At 53.0% G+C, this 21,982-nt stretch overlaps 1 protein-coding gene across 2 annotated transcripts in view; it reads right to left on the bottom strand.

Annotated features, from left to right (window-relative positions):
- The window catches only part of OPHN1 (oligophrenin 1), a 48,676-nt gene that overhangs the window by 23,491 nt on the left and 3,203 nt on the right, over window positions 1-21,982 (bottom strand). For both annotated transcript variants that reach the window (XM_079319218.1, XM_079319217.1), the window contains exons 2-4: window positions 10,970-11,065; window positions 7,018-7,079; window positions 5,533-5,604 (exon numbers count right to left, since the gene is read on the bottom strand). In XM_079319218.1, the coding sequence (XP_079175344.1) occupies window positions 5,533-5,604; window positions 7,018-7,079; window positions 10,970-11,065 (230 nt within the window). The remainder of the gene's footprint in view (window positions 1-5,532; window positions 5,605-7,017; window positions 7,080-10,969; window positions 11,066-21,982) is intronic.

The raw sequence follows: 21,982 nt of genomic DNA, 5'->3' as shown, positions 1-21,982 counted from the left end.
GCACAGAGAGCACAAATGAAGGAGAGCAGCAAGCAGAGACACTGCAGAAGAAAGCCCTGAGAGCAGGCAGGGAGCAGCAGAACTGAGCACCAGGCTGTTGGCTCCTGCCTTGCACTGACTGTGACATTGGCAATCACAAAACAAACAGAGTAGGGGCCAGGCTGACAAAAACCCACTTCAGATGGTATCTGACATGTCAGGGATTCCTGGGAGGCAACTAAATTACTAAAATCAGGAAATTCCAGCCTGGCAGCAACATCAGTGCCAAGCAATTGAGAGCTGGTGTACACACAGTGCAGGTATCTATGGGATGCTCAGATCCTCAGTCTGGCTTTTGAAAGCTCAAGAAAGTGGAAAGCAGTTCCAGCTTTCTGGGGAATTACTGGTATCTTTGAACATCTATGTCCTGAAAGCCCTGAAATCCTGTTCTCTTGCCCCCCACTCAGAAATGCATGGATAAGCAAACCACCAGAGCAGATGGACTCTGCCAGACTGCTGGTATTGGGAATTTTCCTCACAAATTCAGTAGTGACCACAGCTTCCCCTGCCTGAAGTTTTGCTTCCCCATTCCACTTGCAAGGACTATTCCATCTGCCTGTCAGGATTGCCTGGGGGCTCCCAAAACCCCTGGGCTCAACACAGGTGGCTCCCAAGAACACTAACAAGCTTTCCTGCCAGCTGCCTTCCAGGGAAGAGGATTCTCTCCCCACAGGAGTCCTGACATGGCTGTAGTGAAAGCACAATTACCATGAGGAAGTAGCACCAGCCTGACTGCCCCTGCTTATGTGGAACTGTCTGGAGCAGCCCAGCAAAACTTTGCACCCCAGCAACTCCATATCCTGCCCTGCAGACCCTGGAATTACAGGATACCCAAAGGGAAGTGCATGCTCTGGGGTCACCCCCTGCAATATCAGGGACTGTGACTCTGTGTTAGCAGCCTCACACATCAGGACAGAGAGATCTACATCTAATCCAGAGGAGCAGAGAGTCCTCCAAGGGTGAATCCTAATTTAAGCAGTGCAGCAGCTGCAGGGCTGAGGCCAGGAAGGAGGAGCAGAACAAACCACCACCCTCGTGACTAACACCCTGCTCAGCAAACCCAACCCAGTGCAGCCAAAGTGTCTGCAGAGCAGCAGCTCCTGTGTCTGTAAGGTCCAACTCCTGGGCTGGCTGTGCCATTAATGCCCCATCTAAAGCAGTCAGGAACTTGCCTTGTTTCCATTTTAATGAGGAGCCTCCAAACCTCAAGGGTTTGATAGAACTGCTTTTTTTACACCCCTCAACTTTTCAGAAATCTTTTTGAAATAACTGCTGATGCCTCATAAAAATGAGCTCAGAGGAGATGGCTGTGCCAGCAGCAGGCTCTGAGATGGGAAAGCAGGTGCTGCCACGGAAAGCAAGCTCCAAACCCAACCAAGAGCTCCACTGTGTCCACCAAGGTGACATGCAGAGGTGGTGGTGGCAGCACAGGGATGGTGCCATCCCTGCTCCTCAGCAGAGCTGTGGGTGAGCAGCTGAAGGCACTGCAGGAATGGGCTGAAACCTGCTCCAGGAATCCTCTCCTGCCTCTCAGCACCAGCAAGCAGCTCACTCAGCTGTCCCCACCCTGTGGAGAGGCCACCAGACCACAGCTGGGACCAAACTGTCCTGCTGTCCATCTGGGAGGCTGCCAGGAGCTGTGGGAATGCACAGGGGAAGGGAACAGCTGCCCACCAGAGCCCATGGGCAGGGAGCAGGATGGGCTGGCCAGGGGGATGCTCCTCTGGATGCAGCAGCCTGGGAGCACGTGATTCCTGGCTTGTCCCCAGGAGAGGTGGCATTGCTGTGGGAGGCTGTGCAGATGGCCCATGGAGGAGGCCACAAGCTGTGTGTGGCCACAGGAGGCCACAGCCTGCAGCTACAGGGAGACCACAAACCACCGGGCAGCAGCTTTGCCACCAGCTCCCTGTGGGCAGACATGGTGGGCTCTGAGGAAGAGGGGTCACCCCTGCCCAGGGAAAGGCTGGTGAAGGGAAAGGAAGAGCCTGGGAGAAGCTGCAGGAGCTGGAAGCCAGACTGCTTTGGGGAGTGGCTCCTGCCCTGCCAGCACCCATGGCAGGAAGGGGCACACACCTGCACTGGGGACATGGAGCACTGAGCTCTTTCTGGGACTGAAGGGACTGGGAATGATGTCCAAGATGGACCCATGTGTGACAGTTCTACAGTGCAGCACAGCATTTTGGGCCACTAAGAGGGAGTTTGCCATCACTCCCACTCTGGCTAATTAGCATATAACTGAACAGCAGAAGGATGACCTACAAATCCTTCTGAGCTGGCTGCTGAACAGAGCAAGCCAAGACAAAAAAAAAAAAACAACACAAAAAAATCACCCAGACTGAAGCACAATCTGGAAACATGAGCACAAATTAGTTTCTCATGAATATTCAGCAAAGGGCAGCACCACGTTCTCATTAAGGTTTGCCAAATCCAAGAGCCACCCACCTTCTGATTATTGCTCACTGGGAGCAAATGAGCAGATCCCGAGTGCAGGCAGGAGGGAGATCTGCAGAAACCCCATGCTGGGAGCCTTGACAGGCACTGCTGTGGCCAGGAATGGGCAGGAGCCCGTGGCCCAGCACTGGCCCAGGTGATGCAGCACAGCTCTGGCTGCTCTGAGTGTGCTGGGTCCTGCCTGCACCCCGACTGCCACCAGCACTGGGGTGACACTGGAGCCCCTTGGCAGCTTCAGGTGCAGCTCACCAGGGGGAAAGGGACAAACAGACTTGCCAAAACTCCCCTTAACCATTAGCTGCTAATTAGGATCCTCTGAATTTCCCATCTTTGGAGATGAGTGAGTGGCAAACGAGGGCAACTTCTCCTCTCCATAAGGAATTAAACACACTTTTCCTGCTGGGAGCCCCCACCTCCATGCATGCCTGGGTGTTTGGGTGCAAGAGCAGTGGATGGAGGATCATCATAGTTCATTTTTATGAGGCATCAGCAGTTAATTCAAAAAGATTTCTAAAAAGTTCTAAAAGAGGGGTGTAGAAAGAACAGTTCTATCTCAAATGCTCCTCAGGCCCTGCTCCCCCAGAGATGAAAGCAAGTAAAAGTTATTATCCTCTCTTTCTTTTAAAATTATAATTAGTGAAATTAATATCAGTATTACCTAAGACCTTTTGGGAATATGTTATCTCCTATGGAAGAAATTTTGACAAACACTGCAGCTATTCTACAGCTTAGAGTACATCCAAACAAGCCTTTCCCTCTGAATTTTTGGTTGGCTTTGTGGTTTTTGTTTTAAAAGCTGCCTCCTTCCAAGAGAAACTAGAATAAAAAATTTTTATTCAAACCCTCCTTGACTCAGTAAATGTGGCCAGGCTCTTCCCAAAGTGTCCCAGCCCCACAGCACAGAGCTGAGCCCCAGAGTCATGCACCAGCTCCTTTCCACACTCACCCCTTGCCATGAGTGCCAGAGCTGGGAAATGGGTCAGCTCAGGGGCTCCCAGAGCCTCCCTTTTATCTGTGATGTGGCACATCAGAGCACAGCAAGTCACAGGAAGAAGTGACCCCGTGGGGCTGTGGCAGGAGGGAGTGGCTGGAGGGGTCCCAGGGCTGCCCCGTGTGGGAGCACAGCCCCCCGAGGAGACTCCACTCCCCCTGGGAGAAGGGCTGAATGCAGACTCAGATGTGCTGCTCAGACTGGCTGTGCTCCAGCCAGAGGCATCACAAAGCCCCAATTCAAGGGCTCTTCCTATTTGGCTCCAGCAGCTCGCAAAGGGAACAGAAAACATCTCACAGAAGGCGCCGCTGCCAAAATACGGAAACTAAGCAGAGGGCACAAATTCCCTGTGTCATGTCTCCAGCCTGTTCCACAGCCCAGCCCCAGCCTCTGCCCCTGCTGCAGCCCAGAAAGGGTCCACGGGGCAATGCCAGGCCCAGCAGTGATGGGAGGAACCCACACTGTGAGGAGCCTCATTTGTACTCCACACCTTCTGCTGGGTGGGGATGCCCCAGAGCTGCTGTGCAGGCTGGCAGGTGAAGGAGGGCTCTGTGCCCGAGGTGACACCTGGGGGTGCAGCCCAGCAGCACTGTGGCACAGGCTCCTGGCAGGGAAGCATCAGGGCTGAGGACAAGGGGCTGGAGTGGCTGGGGCTGGCTCCCAAACTCACACCCTCTCCAGGCTTTGGGGTGGCACTGGGGACAGTGGTACCCCCCTGTGCATCCCTGGCACAGTGCAAGGTGCTGTCCTGTTAGCTCTGCATGGAGCACTTGAGCTAAGCCACAGCACAGCCCTCTTCCCACCACAGTGCCCTGGCACTTCTGCAGTTTCTGTTCCTCAGAAGAAACAAAACCCCAAACCAAATTACAATGGCTGAGCCACCTGCAGTAACCCCCTGGGCTCTGCCACCTCACCAGCTGCTCTGAGCAGTGCCCTGCCTCTGTCACCACCCTGTGCTCCCACCTGGAGTGCCCTGCCCATGCACAGGGACTGAGGAAGGGCTGCAGGCTGCCAGGTGGGTCTGTGTCAGTGCTGGGGCTATGGCACCAGCCCTGCTGAGACCTTTCTGCCTGCTGGAGCAGGACACAGGCACACGGGCACAGCACACTCTGGGCTGTGAGCAAAGTGGCCTTTAAACACCTTCAGAGCTCTCTGGGGAGAAAACAGCCCCGAGGACACGAGAGCAGGGGCTGTGGGCAGCACCTCTGCCATGTTTGTGGCTGCAGCTCTTCAGAGGGTTCCACACAGCAGCCCTCAGGGCATGGCAAAGGGCAGGAGGGCCATCGAGTATCTCTTCTCAAACCCTGGAGTTATTAAACGTCAAAGCCTCCAGATGGGCTGGGCTGAATCCAAGCCTCAAGTGTTCTCCAAAACATCTCCATTTCAGAGCTGGGTCAGAGCCAGGCCCATTTTAACTGCTGCTGAGTAACATGGAACCTGGACTTCTTGATAGCAGAAAAGGGAAAAATGATCTTTTGTGCTCCACATGTGCAGAATTTGCTTTTTATAGCTTGTTTCTTTAAAAGTTTGTTCCATCTGAAAGACTCATTAGATGCTTTATGTAAATATTTCATAACAAAAGCCCTATGACTATAATCAGGTTCTGCCTGCTGGCCTCTCCTGCTTTCCCTCCTTCCCTTCCTCCCTCCCACTCCACTGCACACTTCTCTGCAGAAAGTATTTTATTCTCAATAGCACAGAGTGAACAAAGGGGAGAGGAGAGAGAGCAGCAAGGAGGATCTCCTGGTGGAAACAAGCACTCCTTGCTCAAGACAGAGGCAGTGCTGGAATCAAGCCAGGAGAGAACCCAAAGAATTCAGGAAAAGATTTTGGAGTCTCTTATGATTGAAAAATCAGACTAAAAGTCACAGCACGAGCCCTCATGCCAGCAGCTGAAAGCCAGCATTGAACAGGGAGTTTCTGAGTGCCTGAAGTCAGAATGCAGTAGAGCAACTGCCTGCTTGTTAACAACAACAGGAGAAAAATCTGAATTCAAGCACAGTAACAGAAAACAAATCTGTTTACATTGAAAACAAACAAACAAGCCTTACCTTGGTGAACCCTATCTGCTCCTTCCGAAAGTTTTCCAAAGGTTTGATCAGCAAATCACTTGCATTCTGCACCTACAGTGCAAAGAAAAAGCATTTTAATTGCAGGATGCTAATCAATATTCCCCTAAACAGAGGCTGAACAGGGCTAGAAGCCAAGAACTCTGAGATTTTAATGTTTTTGACTGGAAACCTCTCTGTCTGTAGGTGAATTCACCTAAACCATCTGTTCCTGTTCTTCCCCATGGGTGACACACAGCAAACCCCAAGCACAGCCCAGGAGGCTTTGGGGGCATCTTGTGGATGATGGGGGGGTATCCTCCACCCCATTTAACAAGGCTGCTCTCAAATAAAAGATGGATTTCCCTTGTCTCAAAGGTCATCTCTTATAGGAGCTGCCAGGGGAAAGGGAAAGCCTGCCTGTGTCTCTTCCACTCCTGTCTCATGTCTGAGAGATGCTTTCCTGCATGGTGCTCTCACACCTTTACCATGAATCCATATGAAAACTCATCCCAGTTTGTATCACTGGCTTCAGGCTGAAACTGGGACCAACCTGCTGTCTCCTCCCATCCCCACTTCCCTGACAGGCTCTGTCCCAAGGGAGGGAGAAGGGAAGAGAAGGGGACAGGACACCACTCAGCCACAGCCCTTCAGAGAATTTAAAGTTGATGAACACATGAGTGTGAAACCTCCTGAAGGAGCTGCTGTGAAACAGAACTGGTCCTACAAGCAGAGAACAAAAAACCCCAACCTTGAAAATTGGACAGTGTCCATAATCCCTGAAACAAGACCTTCCAGTGCTCCCCCCCCTGTTAAAGAAGCCTGTACCTGGGATGTAAATAATAATAGAGAAGTATGTCAGTGCTCTCCTGGTTTCCTGCTGTTCCTTGCCTGCCCATGGACCCTCCAGCCCAGCCTGGCAGCAGCTCCTGCTGCTGCACGAGGCAGGGGAGTGCAGAGCCAAGCAGCACATTCCTGGCACGCTGTGAGCTCTCCACCGAGCCCAACCTTCGTGTTTTTCCTGGAATTAGGAGTGAAATGGGAAGCCAGCACTGGCTCTGCAGGAGCCCTGGAGAGCTGAGGGCACATCAGCAGGAAGCTGATGGTGGTGCATTGTGCTGCAGGAGCTCTATGGGCACAGATGGGCTCAGGGACATCTGCCTTCCTGCACCCAGCAAAAACTGAGTGAAAACACTTCTTATTCTTGAACCCTTCACCAAAGAAGCAGCTGGTGAGCAGTGTGCACACACTGCAGCCCCTCCAGCTGCAAGGCCTGGGGCTCTGTGCCTGCCTCTACTGGCTGGGAGAGCCACAGCCCCCAAACCTATTGCTGTGCCTGCCCCATGCTCAGGGCCCAGGGCACCAGATGAGTACAAAGCACATTCCCAGTGCTCCCAGCTTCCCTCACACTGAGGCACAGGATGCTGGGGCTGTGATTTGGAATTTAGCTGTATCAGGAATGACAGAGCCCAGTTCCCATCTCCTTACCATCATGGACCTCTCCAGCTCCACTTCCTGCAGCAGCTCTGCAAACTCCTTAAAGGACTCAGCTGTAAGAAAAGAAGAGGCTGGTCAGTGGAGCTGGATGTGGCACCAGAGTGTGGGACACACATCAGGACACCCCAGGGTGGTTGCACCCCCAGCATGGCTGTCTAAAGGCTGGCAAAAAAACCCAGAAGAGAGGGCCCTTCTGGCAGAAACTGCACGAGGCAATGCCAGGTGCACACTGGCCTTGAGGGGCATTTATTTATTTATGCAAGGGGGAGGAGGATCTCCTATCCAGGGTAAGAAGGAGTGAAGGCCTGGGAAGGTAAGAGAATGTTAATTAGCTTTTATTAGGAATTGTGTTTTAGAGATGGCAATACAGGCAGCAGAGAAGGGGCAAATGCAGGGAAAGGCCAAACAGGGGGAAGGCAGCTGCCATCCCCAGGGCCTGCAGCAGGACAGGAGCTGCCACAGTGGGAGCTGTGGGCAGGACAGGGCTGCCAGCAGCACCAGGATGGGCCTGGCACCTCTGTCCCAGGAAGAGCTGCAGGTGCTTGCCAGGACCAGGACAAGTGTGTCCTGAAAATGGCCTGGAATGACAATCACATTCAGCACTAGGAAGCACAAAGTTCACGTACAGGAGGAAAGGCAGGAGGTGTAGACATGGTCACAGACACTGACACCACTCCCCAAAATGTTAGAAGTGAAACAAAAAGATCTCATTGATAAGCAGTTGGAGTTCAACTACAATAAAAATAGCACAAAACTTTTCTTTAACAAACTGAAATAAGAATAATTTAGCCTGGGGAAATAAAAGTCTAGGTAGGAGTCTAGTCCCTCACATGCAGCCTCTCTCCATCAAAAGAGAACTTGGGAAGGAGCTGAATTTGTCACAGGGAAGGAAACCTCTCAGCAGCAGAGCACTGACAGGGCCAAGCCAAACTCCCACCTCTGCAGGCTGCAAGGCAAGGCTGGGCAAACACCTGCCCATGCAGGTAGGGTGGCTGTGTGCTGGGTGCCTGGAGGAACAACCTGATCACCCCAGTGTGCCTGGGAACTACCTGGGAGTTAGCTGGGAGAGTTTCCCACAGCTCCAGCCAGCTCAGCACAGTGTAGGACAGGTCTGGTGGGTGCCAAGCTCCCTCTTGCCCTGGTGGAACATCCCAGAGTGGCTCTGTCAGCCCCAGAGCTCTGCAGTTCAGACCCTCCCTCCCTGCAGCACACTGGGCTGGGCAGGGCAGCACACGAGGGGCACAGCAGGTGTACAGCAAGGCAGGCACAGGATTAGCTTGTCCCACAGGGCAGGGAGAGGTTCTCCAGTGCTCTCTGTGCAAGCTGAGGGCCCTCTCTCCTCATCCACAGTGACACCTTGGAGAGGTACCTGCTGAAGTCCAGCCTGAGGATTCATTCTGCAGCTGCCCAGACACACAAAAGGGAACAACTGCAGCCTCGTGATGGGTCCTCAGCTGGCAGGGGCACAACAGACCTTCCTGATGAGTCAGGAATTCTGAGCTCTCCAGCACCCAGCAGTGCATGGCCCTACAGCTCACTGTGCTCACACCCAGGGCCACAGGGGCTGTCACTGGGGCTCTCCAGGATGGTGGAGATGATGAACAGATGATGGACACCACAGGCCTGAGCCAGGAAGAAATTATGACAGGGAGAAAGAGAATCCAGCCCCAAACATACAGGGAACATGCCAGTGCCTAAAATGTTCCCTAGCTGTTTTTTCCCCTTTGTCCTACAGGAAGAGCCCAGGAACATGTTTCATGGCCCCAGTCACAGAACAGCCCACTGAGTCTGAGCCTGCACCACACACAAGGCTCAGATCCTGCTGCCAGCAGTGCCTGGGAGCAGCAGGGTGGATTTGTGCTACTGGCCTGGGTCAGAATTTGCCAGCCCTTGCAGGGTATTGTGGAGCACGAGCAGCCACGCTCTGCCCAGCCACACCTGGGAACTGACACCTGGAAATGCCAGAGTGACTGCTGGGCAGCCAGAAGTGCTCCAGGAAGGTCCTTACAGCCAGAGGATTCCAGGTTTTCATGCCTGGGAGGGAAAAACATGCCATCCCATTTCACTGCCCCTTCATCTCTGCAGGAGCTGCTGATTTGGGTCCTGCCAGGTGACAGTGGAGGAGCTGCAGGAGGGGCACAGGAGGGGCCACAGTTGTGGGGTAACACGAGTTTTCATGTCCCCAAAGTGCTGCTCACAACAGACAACATAAACCCAGTGTCCTGACTGTCACCTGCAGTGTCCCTGCTGCCACTCCCTCGGGTGCTGGGCTGCTCTGCGCCCACACAACGAGAGAGCAGCGTGACTTTAGCTCCATTTACAACCCAGACACGTTCTCTTGCAGAGCACAGAAGTGCCTGTTAGTGTTGTGCTTCACTCCCATATCCTGCACATCAAATGAGCTCTGCACTCCCACGCAGATCCCTGGCACCCCGGCAGGAGATGGAAGCTGCTACGAGAGTCAACGCCCCACTGCTGTGTCAGGAACAAGGAAACCTCAACCCCTGCAGGCACTCCAGGGCTTGGGTGGGAGGAGGAACACAGCCCAGGCTTCTTCACAGGGAAACTAGGGACCTCTTGAAAAAGCAAAACAAATACTCCCCAGCAAAACTGAAGGGAAACATGCTCCTTTCACCACAGAGAGTTTTACATCTGCTATGATCTCTTCTTGCTCTCCCTTTATCCAACCTCTGTCCTTCCCGGCAGCCTTGCTTGCTTGTTGGAGCTTTGTCCCTTCCAGCCAAGAGGAGGGACCCTCCTTTACTTGCATGGCTGTTTGCCTCAGACCCCTCAGCTCCCAGGAGAGGCATTTACATGGCAGAGTTCTCTCCTCCCTGACCCACGTGTGTTTGGAAGCTCAGCACCTCTGCTGCCATTAGATTTGAGAGGCTGACTCATCTCCACCCAGAGACTTTCCACAAAGGAAACAAGCCTTGGAGGGGCAGGCTGCAATGTGCTTCACATGGCTTTAAACACAACAGGCTCTACTTCCTTCCCCTTCTGACAGCAGCTGAGAGACCTGACACCAGCAATGTCACACTGCTGACACTCTTCAACTGCTGCCTGACAAAAGCTGGTTTTCCTTTTTTCCCCTACAGCCCTTGGGAGCAGCCTGGAAAAGACCCTGTGCCCCACCCCAGGAATGCCCTGTGCTCCTGCCTGAAGAATGCCCTCTGAGCCCATGGGAAGCCCCAACCCCTCAGCTCAGGCAGGTGGCCCAAGTGTTTTGTCTGATGGGGCAGGGTCAGAACCTCAGGGGCTGAGGATCCCCTGTTGTCCCTCCTGCAGCCCCCATCACCCCTGCAGGGTCCACTCACCCCGCTAAGCCAAGAGCAGATTAATGTGAAATGTGGGGGTTTGGGGCATTAAAGGGCCTTCAATCCAGTCCCCCTGGCCATGGATGCTGAGTGACTCCCAGAGCTGTGCTGGGGGAGGGCAGGGATGTAACACAGCTCCAGGATCACTAATCCCCAAACAGATGTGCAGGGAGCAGCCCTGCAAGGCTGCCCAGGGCACAGACAGCCATTGTTTTCCATTTGAGACACATGCAGCAACCTTTGTCCCAGCAGTTTGCAGCCTGGTGCCTTTGCAGGGCAGCGTGGGGCAGTTTATTCCTGTGAGACCTTTCCAGTGCAGCTCTGGGAACAGCACCCACTGCAGCACCAGGAAGGGGGGCTGGCTGGGAGGTCAGCATATGCTGCCTCCCCCCCAGCACCTGGCAGCAGGGAGCAGGCCTGGAGCCATGGAAAACTTCTGCAAATTATCCGCTGAATTGGGAACGTGAAACTCGACCCGTGACTGTTCAGCTTCATAAAATAAACTCTGGAAGAGCTGCCTGCAAGCCAGCTCCTGAGGCTGCTATAAAACCATCAGGCAGGCTGATTCCTAGAGAGGGAGCCTGGTCCAGTTACTGGAAGCCAGCTTCAAAAAGCAGAGAACTCACCAATATTGATCTCATCATCTGTCAGTGTGTCACCGATGAAGTCGAACTGGAAGGACTGCAGAGTCTGGGAGAACTTCTGCACTGCTGAGGAATATCCTGAAAAAGGACAGAGCAATCAGCTGGGGTTTATGCAATATTTCTACAGAAGCTGCACATCTTAGCAATTTATCCTGAGTGGAACAAGACCACAGGAAGGTAGTTATGAAAATCCATATACATTGGGAATTTCAGCCCTGCAGAAACTGCTGCAGCATTAATAACCCTCAGAGGCTGCAGAGAGCTTTGGATTTGGGTTTTTTCTCTCTCTGAAAAAGCTTCTGCAGCACTAATGGATGCACCACACAATACTACTGATCGATGGCCTTGTGTCCAGCCACAGACAGGAAGGGACACTGACACACTTCCCTGCAGGAAAACACTCAGGAGATACAGCAGGGCTCTGTGTGCACCAGCACAGCTCCTTGGAGCACAGGGGCTGTGGGACAGGCTGGCCACTGTTCACAGGAATTGTTTCATAATACAGGAGAAAAATCTGTAGAGTCAGAAAATAAATGTGAGGAAAAAGGCAGGACTAAAAATAACCATCCCTCTGTGGGTCATGGACACAGACAGGCCCCGAGGGAAGGACAGTGCCACAGAGCACAGAGCTGAGCCAGGGGCCCAGCTGGGCTTGCTGGGCACCCACAGATGACCCTGGGACCTGCTGGTGAGGAACAGGCTGGGCTGGAAGCAAAGAAATTGCCTGATGTTTTCTGTGGCTCAGTCCAAATTATTTTTGGACCTTCCAGAGAAGTTTCTGGCCCAAAGGATGCTTTGTGTGTTTGCACCCTGTGTGGCTGCAGGATGTGGCTGGACGGCGTCTGCTGGCGCTGGCAGAGGGGCCCTGGGACGTGACAGTGACACCACAACAGAGCCTGACCCAGGGCCAGCAGGGACAGCACGACCCAGCATCCTGCTCAAAGCTACAACAGCTCCTGAGATACAAACAGAGGGAGGCTGCACTTGCCTGACCTCAGAGACTGGGATGTAGGCAACAAAAAGCAAAGCAAAGGAATAATGTTAGACTCTGATTTACATTGCTGCTTTCCCTAATTTGGGACTCCAGCTACAGGCACAGTCTCAGGCTGGACTCCTTTGTGGCAGTGCACTTTCAGAAATTAATGAAATCACAAATGGGGAAGACATGTTGGCACAAACATTACAGGCAACCAGCTCCCACCTCTGCTTTGCCAAACCAGCACCATGATTGTTGTATATAAGAATTTGAGGTACATGGATGGGTTTTTTCGATTTGAAAATAAAACTGTGGTGGCAATCATAGGATGTTTTGAAATGCTGCTGTGCAGAGGAGAGAAAAATTGGACAAGATTAAAATGAATGTTGGGGAAAATAAATCAAGTGGCCTGTTTGGGATACCAGCAGGTCCCCAGACTGCCCTGCTTTCCCTGTCCCCAGGTCAGGAGCTCCTGCCCCTCCCCAGGGTCCTGGGCAGGCAGGGGTGGGGGGACTGTGGAGTCCTTGGGGTGGCTCAGAGAACAGCCCTGCTTCTCCCTCAAAAGCCTTGTTCAGCAGCTCCCTCCCCTGGGTCAAACCTTTGCTCCTGAATGGGCAGATTCAGGCCTGAATGTTGCTATTTAGCCCCAGCTGCCAGGGGCTGGAGCACGTAAATGGTGAACTCTCACACAGAACGATGGCATTGACTTGATGGAAAACCTCAGCAAATAATTCCCCCTCAGTGCCCCAGTGCTCACTCAGGCCAGGCTGGAGGCTCATTCAGCCCTTGCTCAGGGGAATCTTTGTTCATCCCCCTGCAAATCCCCAGCACCATCCCTGGAGCTGCTGTGGCCCCATCCAGCCCCTCCCCTAGTGCTGGCCAAAGGTGATTTGCAATCCCTCCCTCCAACACACCTCCAGCCCAGTGTGTGTGCCCTTGAGCCCCTCTGAAAGCAGCAGCACCCCCAGCAAGCATCCATCCGTCTGTCTGTCTGTCTGTCTGTCCCCACCTGGGTGCTGGCTGGGGACCAGTGACAAGGCACTATGGCTCCAGTGTGCCTCTGAGCCAGGAGCAGGGCAGCACAGGCAGGTCCCACGGGTGGCACCTGGCAGGGACAGAGGGTCTCCATGTGCCATGTGTCCCTGCCAGCCCAGGGGAGAAGGAGGGAGACAAGGAGAGGGGGGTGGGCCTGTACCATACGTGCCTGGCGGGCTCTGGAGGAGCTCTTAATGGAAACCAGGCCTCTCCAGAGCAGCACAGCTCCACTGCCACACGTAGAGAGCCTTGGCTGAACATTGGCTCCTGACACAGCTCCTGTGTGCATGCACAGAGCATCGTTGTCACACTGCTCTGGGACAGACTGGGACAGAACAGGGGGCTGGCTGACTGCTGGCACCATGGGACAGCTCTGGGGACACAGCACAGGACTGGCTGACTTCTGGCACCATGAGACAGCTATGGGGATGCAGCAGGGGGCTGGCTGACTGCTGGCACCCTGGGAACAGAGGGTGTTCCCACTCAGGGGCTGTGTCCCTGCAGGGCCCAGCAGAGAATTGGTGTCAGTGCTCACAGACACTCAGTGGGATGCATTCCCTTCCCTCAGTGACACCTGAATGGCAGTGGTGACACCAGTGATGGGGCAGGGCAGCGGGGCTGGGGAGAAAGGGATAAGCCATGGCCACAGGAAAGAGGCTTGAGCACAGGAAGGAGGCAGCAGGAAGAGATTTGCTGTGTGGAAGAGCAGGGCTCCATCCCACGCTGGGAGAGACACGTCTGTATCTCCCTTGTTTAACCGTCGGAAATGTTATTCCCCCCCCCAGGACAAACACTTGGTTGCCAAAGGCTCCTGCTCTGCACCCTCAGAGCCTGGCAGGAGGAAGAGGAGGCTGCAGGGCCTGTCCTGCTCCCCCAGCAGCATGACCCAAGGATGAAGGAGTAATGCCATGCTCCAAGCTGGAATACCCTGCAAACTGCACGCCAAGGCTCAGCACTACCCCAAGGACCCTGCCTGCTCAGCCTGTTTCCATGGAAACACACCAAAATTAACTTCATAGGAATCCTCAAGGACTCCTCTCCCTTCCAGCATCAGGAAGCTATGCCAAGTTTTACCATTTGTGGTTACAATAATTTACTCTTCGAGTCAAAATGAAGTTGGATCCCTGCACAGTGGTCCCAGCTGGGCTGCAGGGCTGGAGCACCAGTGGCAGCCTCAGGAGGCACACAGAGAGCTCAGGGCTGTCTTTATGTGTGGATAAACACACCCCCAGAAGCAGCAGCTCTGGAAGGATGTGCCTCACAGCCTGCTCAGTAAGTACCTACAATTCTCATGTCAACCTTTGACAGCAACCACAGGTAACCAAAAACCACAAACAAAAAAGTGCTGCTGCCACTGCAAAAGCCACAGATCTCTGACAGAACACAAACACAAGCAGAGCCCCAAACCAGGCTGTGCTGCTTCTTCTTCCTCCAGTTCTTATAATTTAAACCAGAAGGAAACCACCACCCCAGGAGAGAACCACAGGGGAGCAGGGTGAGCAGACATGACCAGAAAATGGGGCACAGTAGTGCTGCTTGAGGGTCTGCAATGCTCAAGGTGTCACAGGTGCACATCCTTAATTAGCTCTACTAATTGCAACCCAGAGGACACAGTCTGTGTGACTGCAATGGTCCTCTGTTCCCAAGAGAGGAAACCATGTCCCTGAGCACAAGGAAATAGAAGTGGCTGTGACAACCAAGTGGTGACAGCAATGGGGACCAGCAGGATCTCTGAGCCAGGACAGGAGGGCCCTGCCTGGGCTGCCTCATTTAACACCACAGGGATTTTTAGAAATAAACACTTTGAAAACCAACATCTCCAGTTGTGCAGGAGAGTAGGTGTGGAGGGTACACATCACCCCAGCACAGCACCCTCACCCCCATGATTTTTCCACAGGGGAAAAAGCAATTCCTGAGGTTCTGTATCTGCCTGAGCCACAGATTGCAGTACCAGAGCAACTCAGTCACAGCTTCAGCAACCCATGAATAAAACCCATAAGGAATCAATAAGGAAAACACAGCCCGGGTTTGACCATGGCAGTGCAAATAACCAGAGCAAAGCTAAGCAGGAAATCATCTCTGCATTTTGCTTTTTTCTTCTCCAACTTGAAAACAGAACGATGAAAGCCAGCCACACACTTTCTTTTCAAATAAGCAAACAAAAGAAAATAAAAGTTCACTCTGCCCTTAAACAAGAGCATTTAAAGACATGAAGATTTTCAGGTTAGGATCTGAACCCTGGAAATCCATTTTTGTCAGGGAAATTGTGCAAGATCCTGACAGCTGAGGACACACCTAGATTTCCTACCAATGGTCCCTCTGGATGATTTTCTCCTCCCTGGTGAAGAGCTGTGCATATGTACAGCATGAGAAATGCCACTTTTCCCAGCATGCAGAGAGAGGGCTGTGATTCCTGAGGGGAAAATAATGTGCCCATTGTGGCCAACTCCTGCCAAAGAATTCCTCAGGGAGCTGCATCACTAAGGAGATGGAGCTGAACACCATCACCACCCTGGGGATGAGATTCTGGACACAGTACCTGACCCACTGCTTCCTGGGAATTCTCTGTCCTTGCAGCAGAGTTTTAGAAGCACACAAAAAAAAAAAAAAAAAAAAAAAAAAAAAAAAAAGTTTTAGGAACACACACAAAAAAATAGTTTTAGGAGCACACAAAGTAAGTAGCCAAAGGGCCAGACTGCTCTAAGCTTTTGGATTTACACTGTCTGTACCACCTGCATGAAGTCCCCAATCTCTGTCCCACAAAAACACCTCATCCTGGAAAGCCATGAGCTCCCCCCACTGAGCCCAGATGTGCCATCAGCACCAGGAGTAACAATCCCTGACTCATGGAACACTCTCAAATACTCGACAGCTGCTCAAACACAGAAACAGGTCGGTTTTCTCAGATGAGGATAAAAAAATAATCTTTTGGTCAGCCTTCTAGGTAATGCCAAATCCACAGAGGATCCTGCAAGGAACCCAGCCCTCCTGGTGCTGCAGAGAGGAGAGATGCTCACCACTAGGGAATTACAGAGCAGCCCAGGACAGGCAGTGCCTGGCATTGACCCAGGGAGAGCGTCCGCAAGTGCCCCTGAAGGCTCTGTGGGGACTCAGAAATCCTGACACATTGGACAAAGGCCATTTTTCCCATACTGACACGGGTTTGCCACTTGCCAGGAGTAAGTGGCTTGCATGAACTGCTAAAAATAACTTGCTATATTTAGCTGTGCTTTACAAATCTCTTGCAAAGGAATTTACTGGATGTCTCACACTCTGTCACACATTTACCTCTCCTAATCAGCTCTTCATTGACTGAGTTGTTCATAAGCTGCTGCTTCCCTCTCACAGCCAGTCCAGCCCAGGCTCCAGGCAGAAAAACAGGGCTGTGCTCCCAGTAAAGACATTTCTCAGTACCTCTCCCTAACCAGTGACCTTTAGCTCTGTAAGCTGGTTACCTGCCCTCTGGACCATCACCTCCACTCACACATCCCCCTCCCAGCCTCCCCCCACCCTCCACAGTTTATATTTCCTGACCTAAACTTCAGTCTTTCATTCTCATTAATTCTTCTCTTTGTCCAGCCAGCCTTGTGTAAAGTGCCCAAACGTGCTTGACAGGCTTATTTTCTTATTTACTGTTAAATTAAATACCCAAGGACCCAGAGAAGAATTGCTCACACTTATCATAAAATTCTCACGCCTGCTTTATCTCCCTCATTGCCTGAAGGAAACCAGCTCTGCCAAACCTGCCCTGCTCCAGAAGAGCTGCCAAAGGTTAGGAGGCTGCACCTGAAAGCTCGAGGCAGTAAAACACACAGAGGAGCTTTCCTGGATGCCTGGAGCACAAGGAGATCACGGGTCTCCTCACAGATTGGAAGTTTGGTAACGTATCAGCCCAAAAACCCAACCAAAACACAAAGCAACCAAGCCAGACTGGAAGGACAACAAAGTTTTGGGGTATATTGGCCTGTTTTGGAGAAAACTGGGAGTGAGTGATGTGGGATACAGCTTTTGGGAGAAGGATGCACTCTCACCTTCCCTTGGATTAAATTATCCAGCATCTTCTTCCCAAGACCTCCACAGTGACACATCCACTGAGCAGGATGAGAATCATGCAGCACAGCCACATTTCAAAGCAAAGACATGGAACACACCATTCTCCCAGTGACACTTGTTGGCTTGTACTGGTTTCCTAGAGAGCAGCATTTTGGGCTTTATGTTTAATATTTTTACAAGGGACAGCGTGTTGGATGAATTTTTTTTAAATGGTTTCTGCTTCTGAAACACAAGGGCAGCACAGGAAGCTGCAGCACAGCCAGGGAACCCCTGCTTTCCCCACAGCAGCAAAACTCCTGCTGGCATAAGCACTTCCCTAGTGCTCCTCAGGATAAGCCATGGGTAGAACTGCACTTTGGGAGCCTCAGCTTCTCAGAGAATAATACTTTCCCCTTCAGCATTTTGCTGGCCTTCCAAATCAACCTTGCAGCCCTGCAAAGCTGGAGGAGTTACTTCAGTAAATCTGGAAAGAGACACAGGGCAGCCAGCCCAGAACACGTGGCCAGCTGAAATGGAAGTTAAGAAAAGATGAGAGGTCTTAGAAATCGGCAAAAGTGATGAAATGCGCAGTAAGAAATAATGCAACTGTTTTTTAAACAAAAGCTCCCAGGGTCACAGAGGTAGAGAAGAGACACAAAGGAGGAAGCACAGACCAAGTCCAACCATGGGGCTGTTCCTGCAGGAATTTCAGACCACCTGGTGTCAAAATCCAACTGTTAGCACACCAGGGAATTGTTCAGCACTGCCCTGGAGTGCAGTGAACCTGGGCACAGGAGGGAGAGCCACAGCTGGGGGGCAGTGCCCAGCTCTGTGGGCACTGGTGCTGCTGCTGGAAGTGGTGACCAACTCCTGTGCTGGGCAGCCAGCAGCTCCCAAACCCCACATGGGAGGCTCCAGGGCAACAGAACTCAGCAGCTTTCCTGAGAACTCCCAGCACACATAATGCTGGATGACTGTCCCTGCAGCAGGGATGGGCAGGTGAGCCCTGGGGATGGCTCAGTGTCAGCTGAGCCCTGGGGATGGCAGTGCCAGGTGAGCCCTGGGGATGGCAGTGGCAGGTGAGCCCTGGGGATGGCTCAGTGTCAGCTGAGCCCTGGGGATGGCAGTGATAGCTGAGATGTGGCTGTGACACTTTGGGGCTGGAAGCCAAGCAGGCAGCCAGCTGGAAGCAGGGTGAGGCACTGGCTGCTGCACTTATTTATACACCTGTTTACATCACTGTCTCACAGAAGCCAGTCAGAACACCAACCTAGGGACAAATCCTCGGGCTAGGGAATGAAGGAGACGCTTTGAAAAATAAAAACACACAAAGCTGAGACATGCAAAACAAATGGATTTTCCCGTCCCTTGGGAGGAGTGAGCTGTCAGGGAGGGGCAGCAGCCGCGTTCCCAGGGGTATCAGGAGCGGGGGGGGGGCAGAGCTGTGAGATGCCTGCAGGGCTGCAGAGGTGCCTGCAGGGCTGCAGAGATGCTTTCATGGCTGCAGAGGTGCCTGCAGCGCTCCAGGCCAGCAGAGCCCGGTTCCCAGAGCAGCCGAGCGCGATTTTGGCAGGGCGCTCTGGCGTGAGCGGCAGGAGAGGGCGTGCTCCGAGATCCGCGGCTCCCCGCCGCACAGGCAGGACGGACACGGGGAAAACAAACATGAAAACAACGGACTCTTATCCAGGGCAGAGCACGAGCAATCCCCACGGAGACATCCCATGATCTGCGGAGCCTTCCCATGCATCTCCCCGCTCCGCAGGCAGGGCAGGTTCCGACGCTCGCTCCCTGCACGGATGATTTCAGAGTTTCCCTCGATAAGGGCGCAGCGGGCTGGGCAGGGGCCAGCTGAGTCACACAGCTCGCAGGGAGCATCGCCGCGGCTCCAGCAGCGATCCGCAGCGCTCGGTGCCGGGAGCAACGCGCATCGCTCCCGCTCCGGGCTGGGCACCGTGCAGCGGGTCCTGCACCAGCTGGCAGCTCCCGGGAGACTCCTGGGCACCGCCACCCTGACCCACACTGACCTGCAGAGCCATGCGATATCCCCACTCTGGGCATTTCTGCAAGGATTTGGGGGTCTGGTTTGTGCTTCCACCACCCCATGCTCTGCAAGTCACCAGTTCATTCTGCGATGGAACAGGGATTGTGTCCCTTGATCTCCATTCTCACAGCTACAAGGTTCAGAAATAATAATAAACCTATTTTGTTTAAAACATTCCCAAAAATCAGGCTTTATAAAAAAGAGAGAGATCAGGCTCCGAGAGAACTGACTTCTGGGCTGTACTTATATTTATAGACATTATCTCAGGCTGTTCTGCTGCTCTTATCACCACTTGAACAACTCATGACCAGACGTTCACCTGCGTGGAGTGACAAGAAAGGACACAGGGCAGAGGGGCAATTTTTGAATGTGTCCCAGGAGAAAACAGCCAGCATTGCTGGGATCATTGCTCCCAGTGGAACAGCTCAGCCAGCAGCACTGAGGAGACTGAGACACAACACAGGCCAGTGTGGACAACCCACCATCCCCAGAACAGAAATAACAAAGTTCCAAAAGCCTTCTCATTCACACGTGTCAGAATCTCAGACAGAAGCTTTAAGTATTTGAAGGTTCATTTAATGCTGAGTAAGGAAAAATAACTGCTGCCTCCTGAACTTCTCCAGCAGTTTCAAAGCTGCTGCATTTTGGTGCTCAGTACCTGTAAATGGTGCTGATTGTTCACCAGAGTTGTTTTTTCTATGAACCCACAATTTTCACAACATCTGTGTTCCTGCCAGGCAGTGCCACATAGCAGTGCTCTGCCATCACAGCCCCCACAGCAGCACCTGCCCCTCTGTCCCTGGAGAATGGCCCAACCTGGCACTGCAGCCCAGATTCATGGCTGAGCAGCCAGGGATCAGTGCCAGAGCTGTGCTGTGTGGGGAGGAGGATGCAACACGGCCAGGATGTGCCACAGGTGTCAGGCTGTGCACTGCAGAACAGAGCAGGCACACTGTCACTCCACAGAGCCAGGCAGGACAGAAACCACCTGTGAAAAGCCTGGAGGCAAGCATGGTACACATCTGTAGTTACCAGTGTGCCACCAGCAGTATGAGGAAATGAAGTATTCCAGCAATACCTCAAGAAAAAAAGCCAGAAAAGCTGAGTCTTCATATAGTGACTCAAGAGGAAACTCTTAGGTCAGCAGCAGTGCTGCTGTGAGCTGTGGGCTGTGAGACACACAGAACATGGATAACACCCACATCCTCCCAGAAGGAACCAGAAAAGGCAGTAGAAGATGGATGAAAAGCTCCCTGCATGCCTCACGTGCAGCACAAGAAAAAATATCCTTAAACCCATGAAAATGCCTTGTCCTCTTGTGCTGCTGTATGCAGGTAAGTCCTTGGGAATCATATCTGGGCTGGAAAAAGCCATCACAAAATAGTGAACACTGGTTTGTTTAAGCTGAACCAAGGCTGTTCCAGAGCCCTCCCACCAGCCCCTGAGCTGGCAGGGACAGGGCTGGCTTGGTGCCATTGCCAGCCACCCCTGCCCACATTCCTGCCCTGGGCTTCCTAAAACAAACCGAGCCCTGGGCACACCTGGGCATGGATGGAGCAGCTGTAAGCAGCAGGAGTTCCCAGGGGGGAGGCTGGGGAGCTCAGGACTGCAGCAGGGAGGGAGTGAGGGACACAGAGCCAGGTTTGGAACCACTGTGGAACAGCCAAACCATCCTGTGCCCAGCCTACCAACAGCCACCAGCAAAGCAAATCCAACAGTGACAATTTGCCCAGTCAGAGAGCTGCTCCAGGGAGAGCAAAATCCTGCAAACACATCCCTGAGCCCTGGAACACGGGGTGGGATCTGCCTCACAGCTGGATCTGGTAGATGCTGTGCCTGCCCCTTGTCTCTCCTGCCTGCACTGAGGATACAGCTCTGGGGGTGAGTTGGCTTTGGGAGGGTTTTTGTTCTTTCTCTGCTATTGTGTTCTCTGGTTAAAGCGTGTCTGGTTTAGATTTGCACCAACTGGGGCCCCAGTCCTGTGCTCAGAGCTTGCAGCCCTGGAGCAGGAGCTGCTCCCTCAGCAGCTGTTGGCTGCAGACCCCCTGTGCCCACCTCTGCTGAGGATCCCTGCAGGGCACAGATGCTCCCAGGCAGAGCTGGGGCCTGGCTATGGGTGTGATGTCTTTTGAGACAAAGCTAGAAGTCAGGAGACAATTTTACAAGTTACCAGCAGCAGCTGGTTCCCTCAGTGGCTGAAATCCCCAGCAAGGATGAGGAACACCAGCACGGAGCTGACAACTACAAGAGATCACATTATTGCTGGAGAAGAGTGATGTATTTTCCAGCAGGTTATTTCCCCCCTGCTCCATACTGTCTCATGGCTGAGCTGTCTTTGTGGGACAGGACATTGTCACTGCAGCACCTCAATGCCCAGCTGTGCCTTCCAGCTGTGCTGATGCTTGCCTGGAGAGCTGCAGCCTCTCCTGGTGTGGGATTGACTCCTTCCTTGTTTTCCAGAGGAGCTTTAGGGTGGTTTGGACACAGTCCCCAGATCTGGCTGTTCTGCAGGAACAGATTCCACCCTGTCCCCACAGCCTTCCCATGTACCAGGACATGGGGTTCTGGGGAACTGGGCAGACAGGCTGCCCTGGGTGGTTTCAATCCCATTAAAATAACCTGCTCCAATGCCACGCTGCTTCCCACACTCCACAGCATGAAAGCCCCAGGCACCACATCCAACAAGAGCACAGAAACCTGCCCAGAACAGGTCTGCCATGCTGAGGGACACAGGAGTTCCCTCAGGGGACATGCCAGTTCCCACACACAACGCTGCAGGACCTGCAGGGATGATGATGATGGTGGGACCTTCCCTGGGTGTCCAAGGAACCCTATTTGTGGGGGAAAGCTCACACAGTCCCTACACATTCCTTCATCATGTTATCCTTCAGAAGGAAGTGCTCACAGTACT

Source organism: Erithacus rubecula (assembly GCF_903797595.1).
Source record: "Erithacus rubecula genome assembly, chromosome: 15".
NCBI lineage: Eukaryota > Metazoa > Chordata > Aves > Passeriformes > Muscicapidae > Erithacus > Erithacus rubecula.
This window is presented reverse-complemented; position numbering and strand designations above follow the sequence as displayed.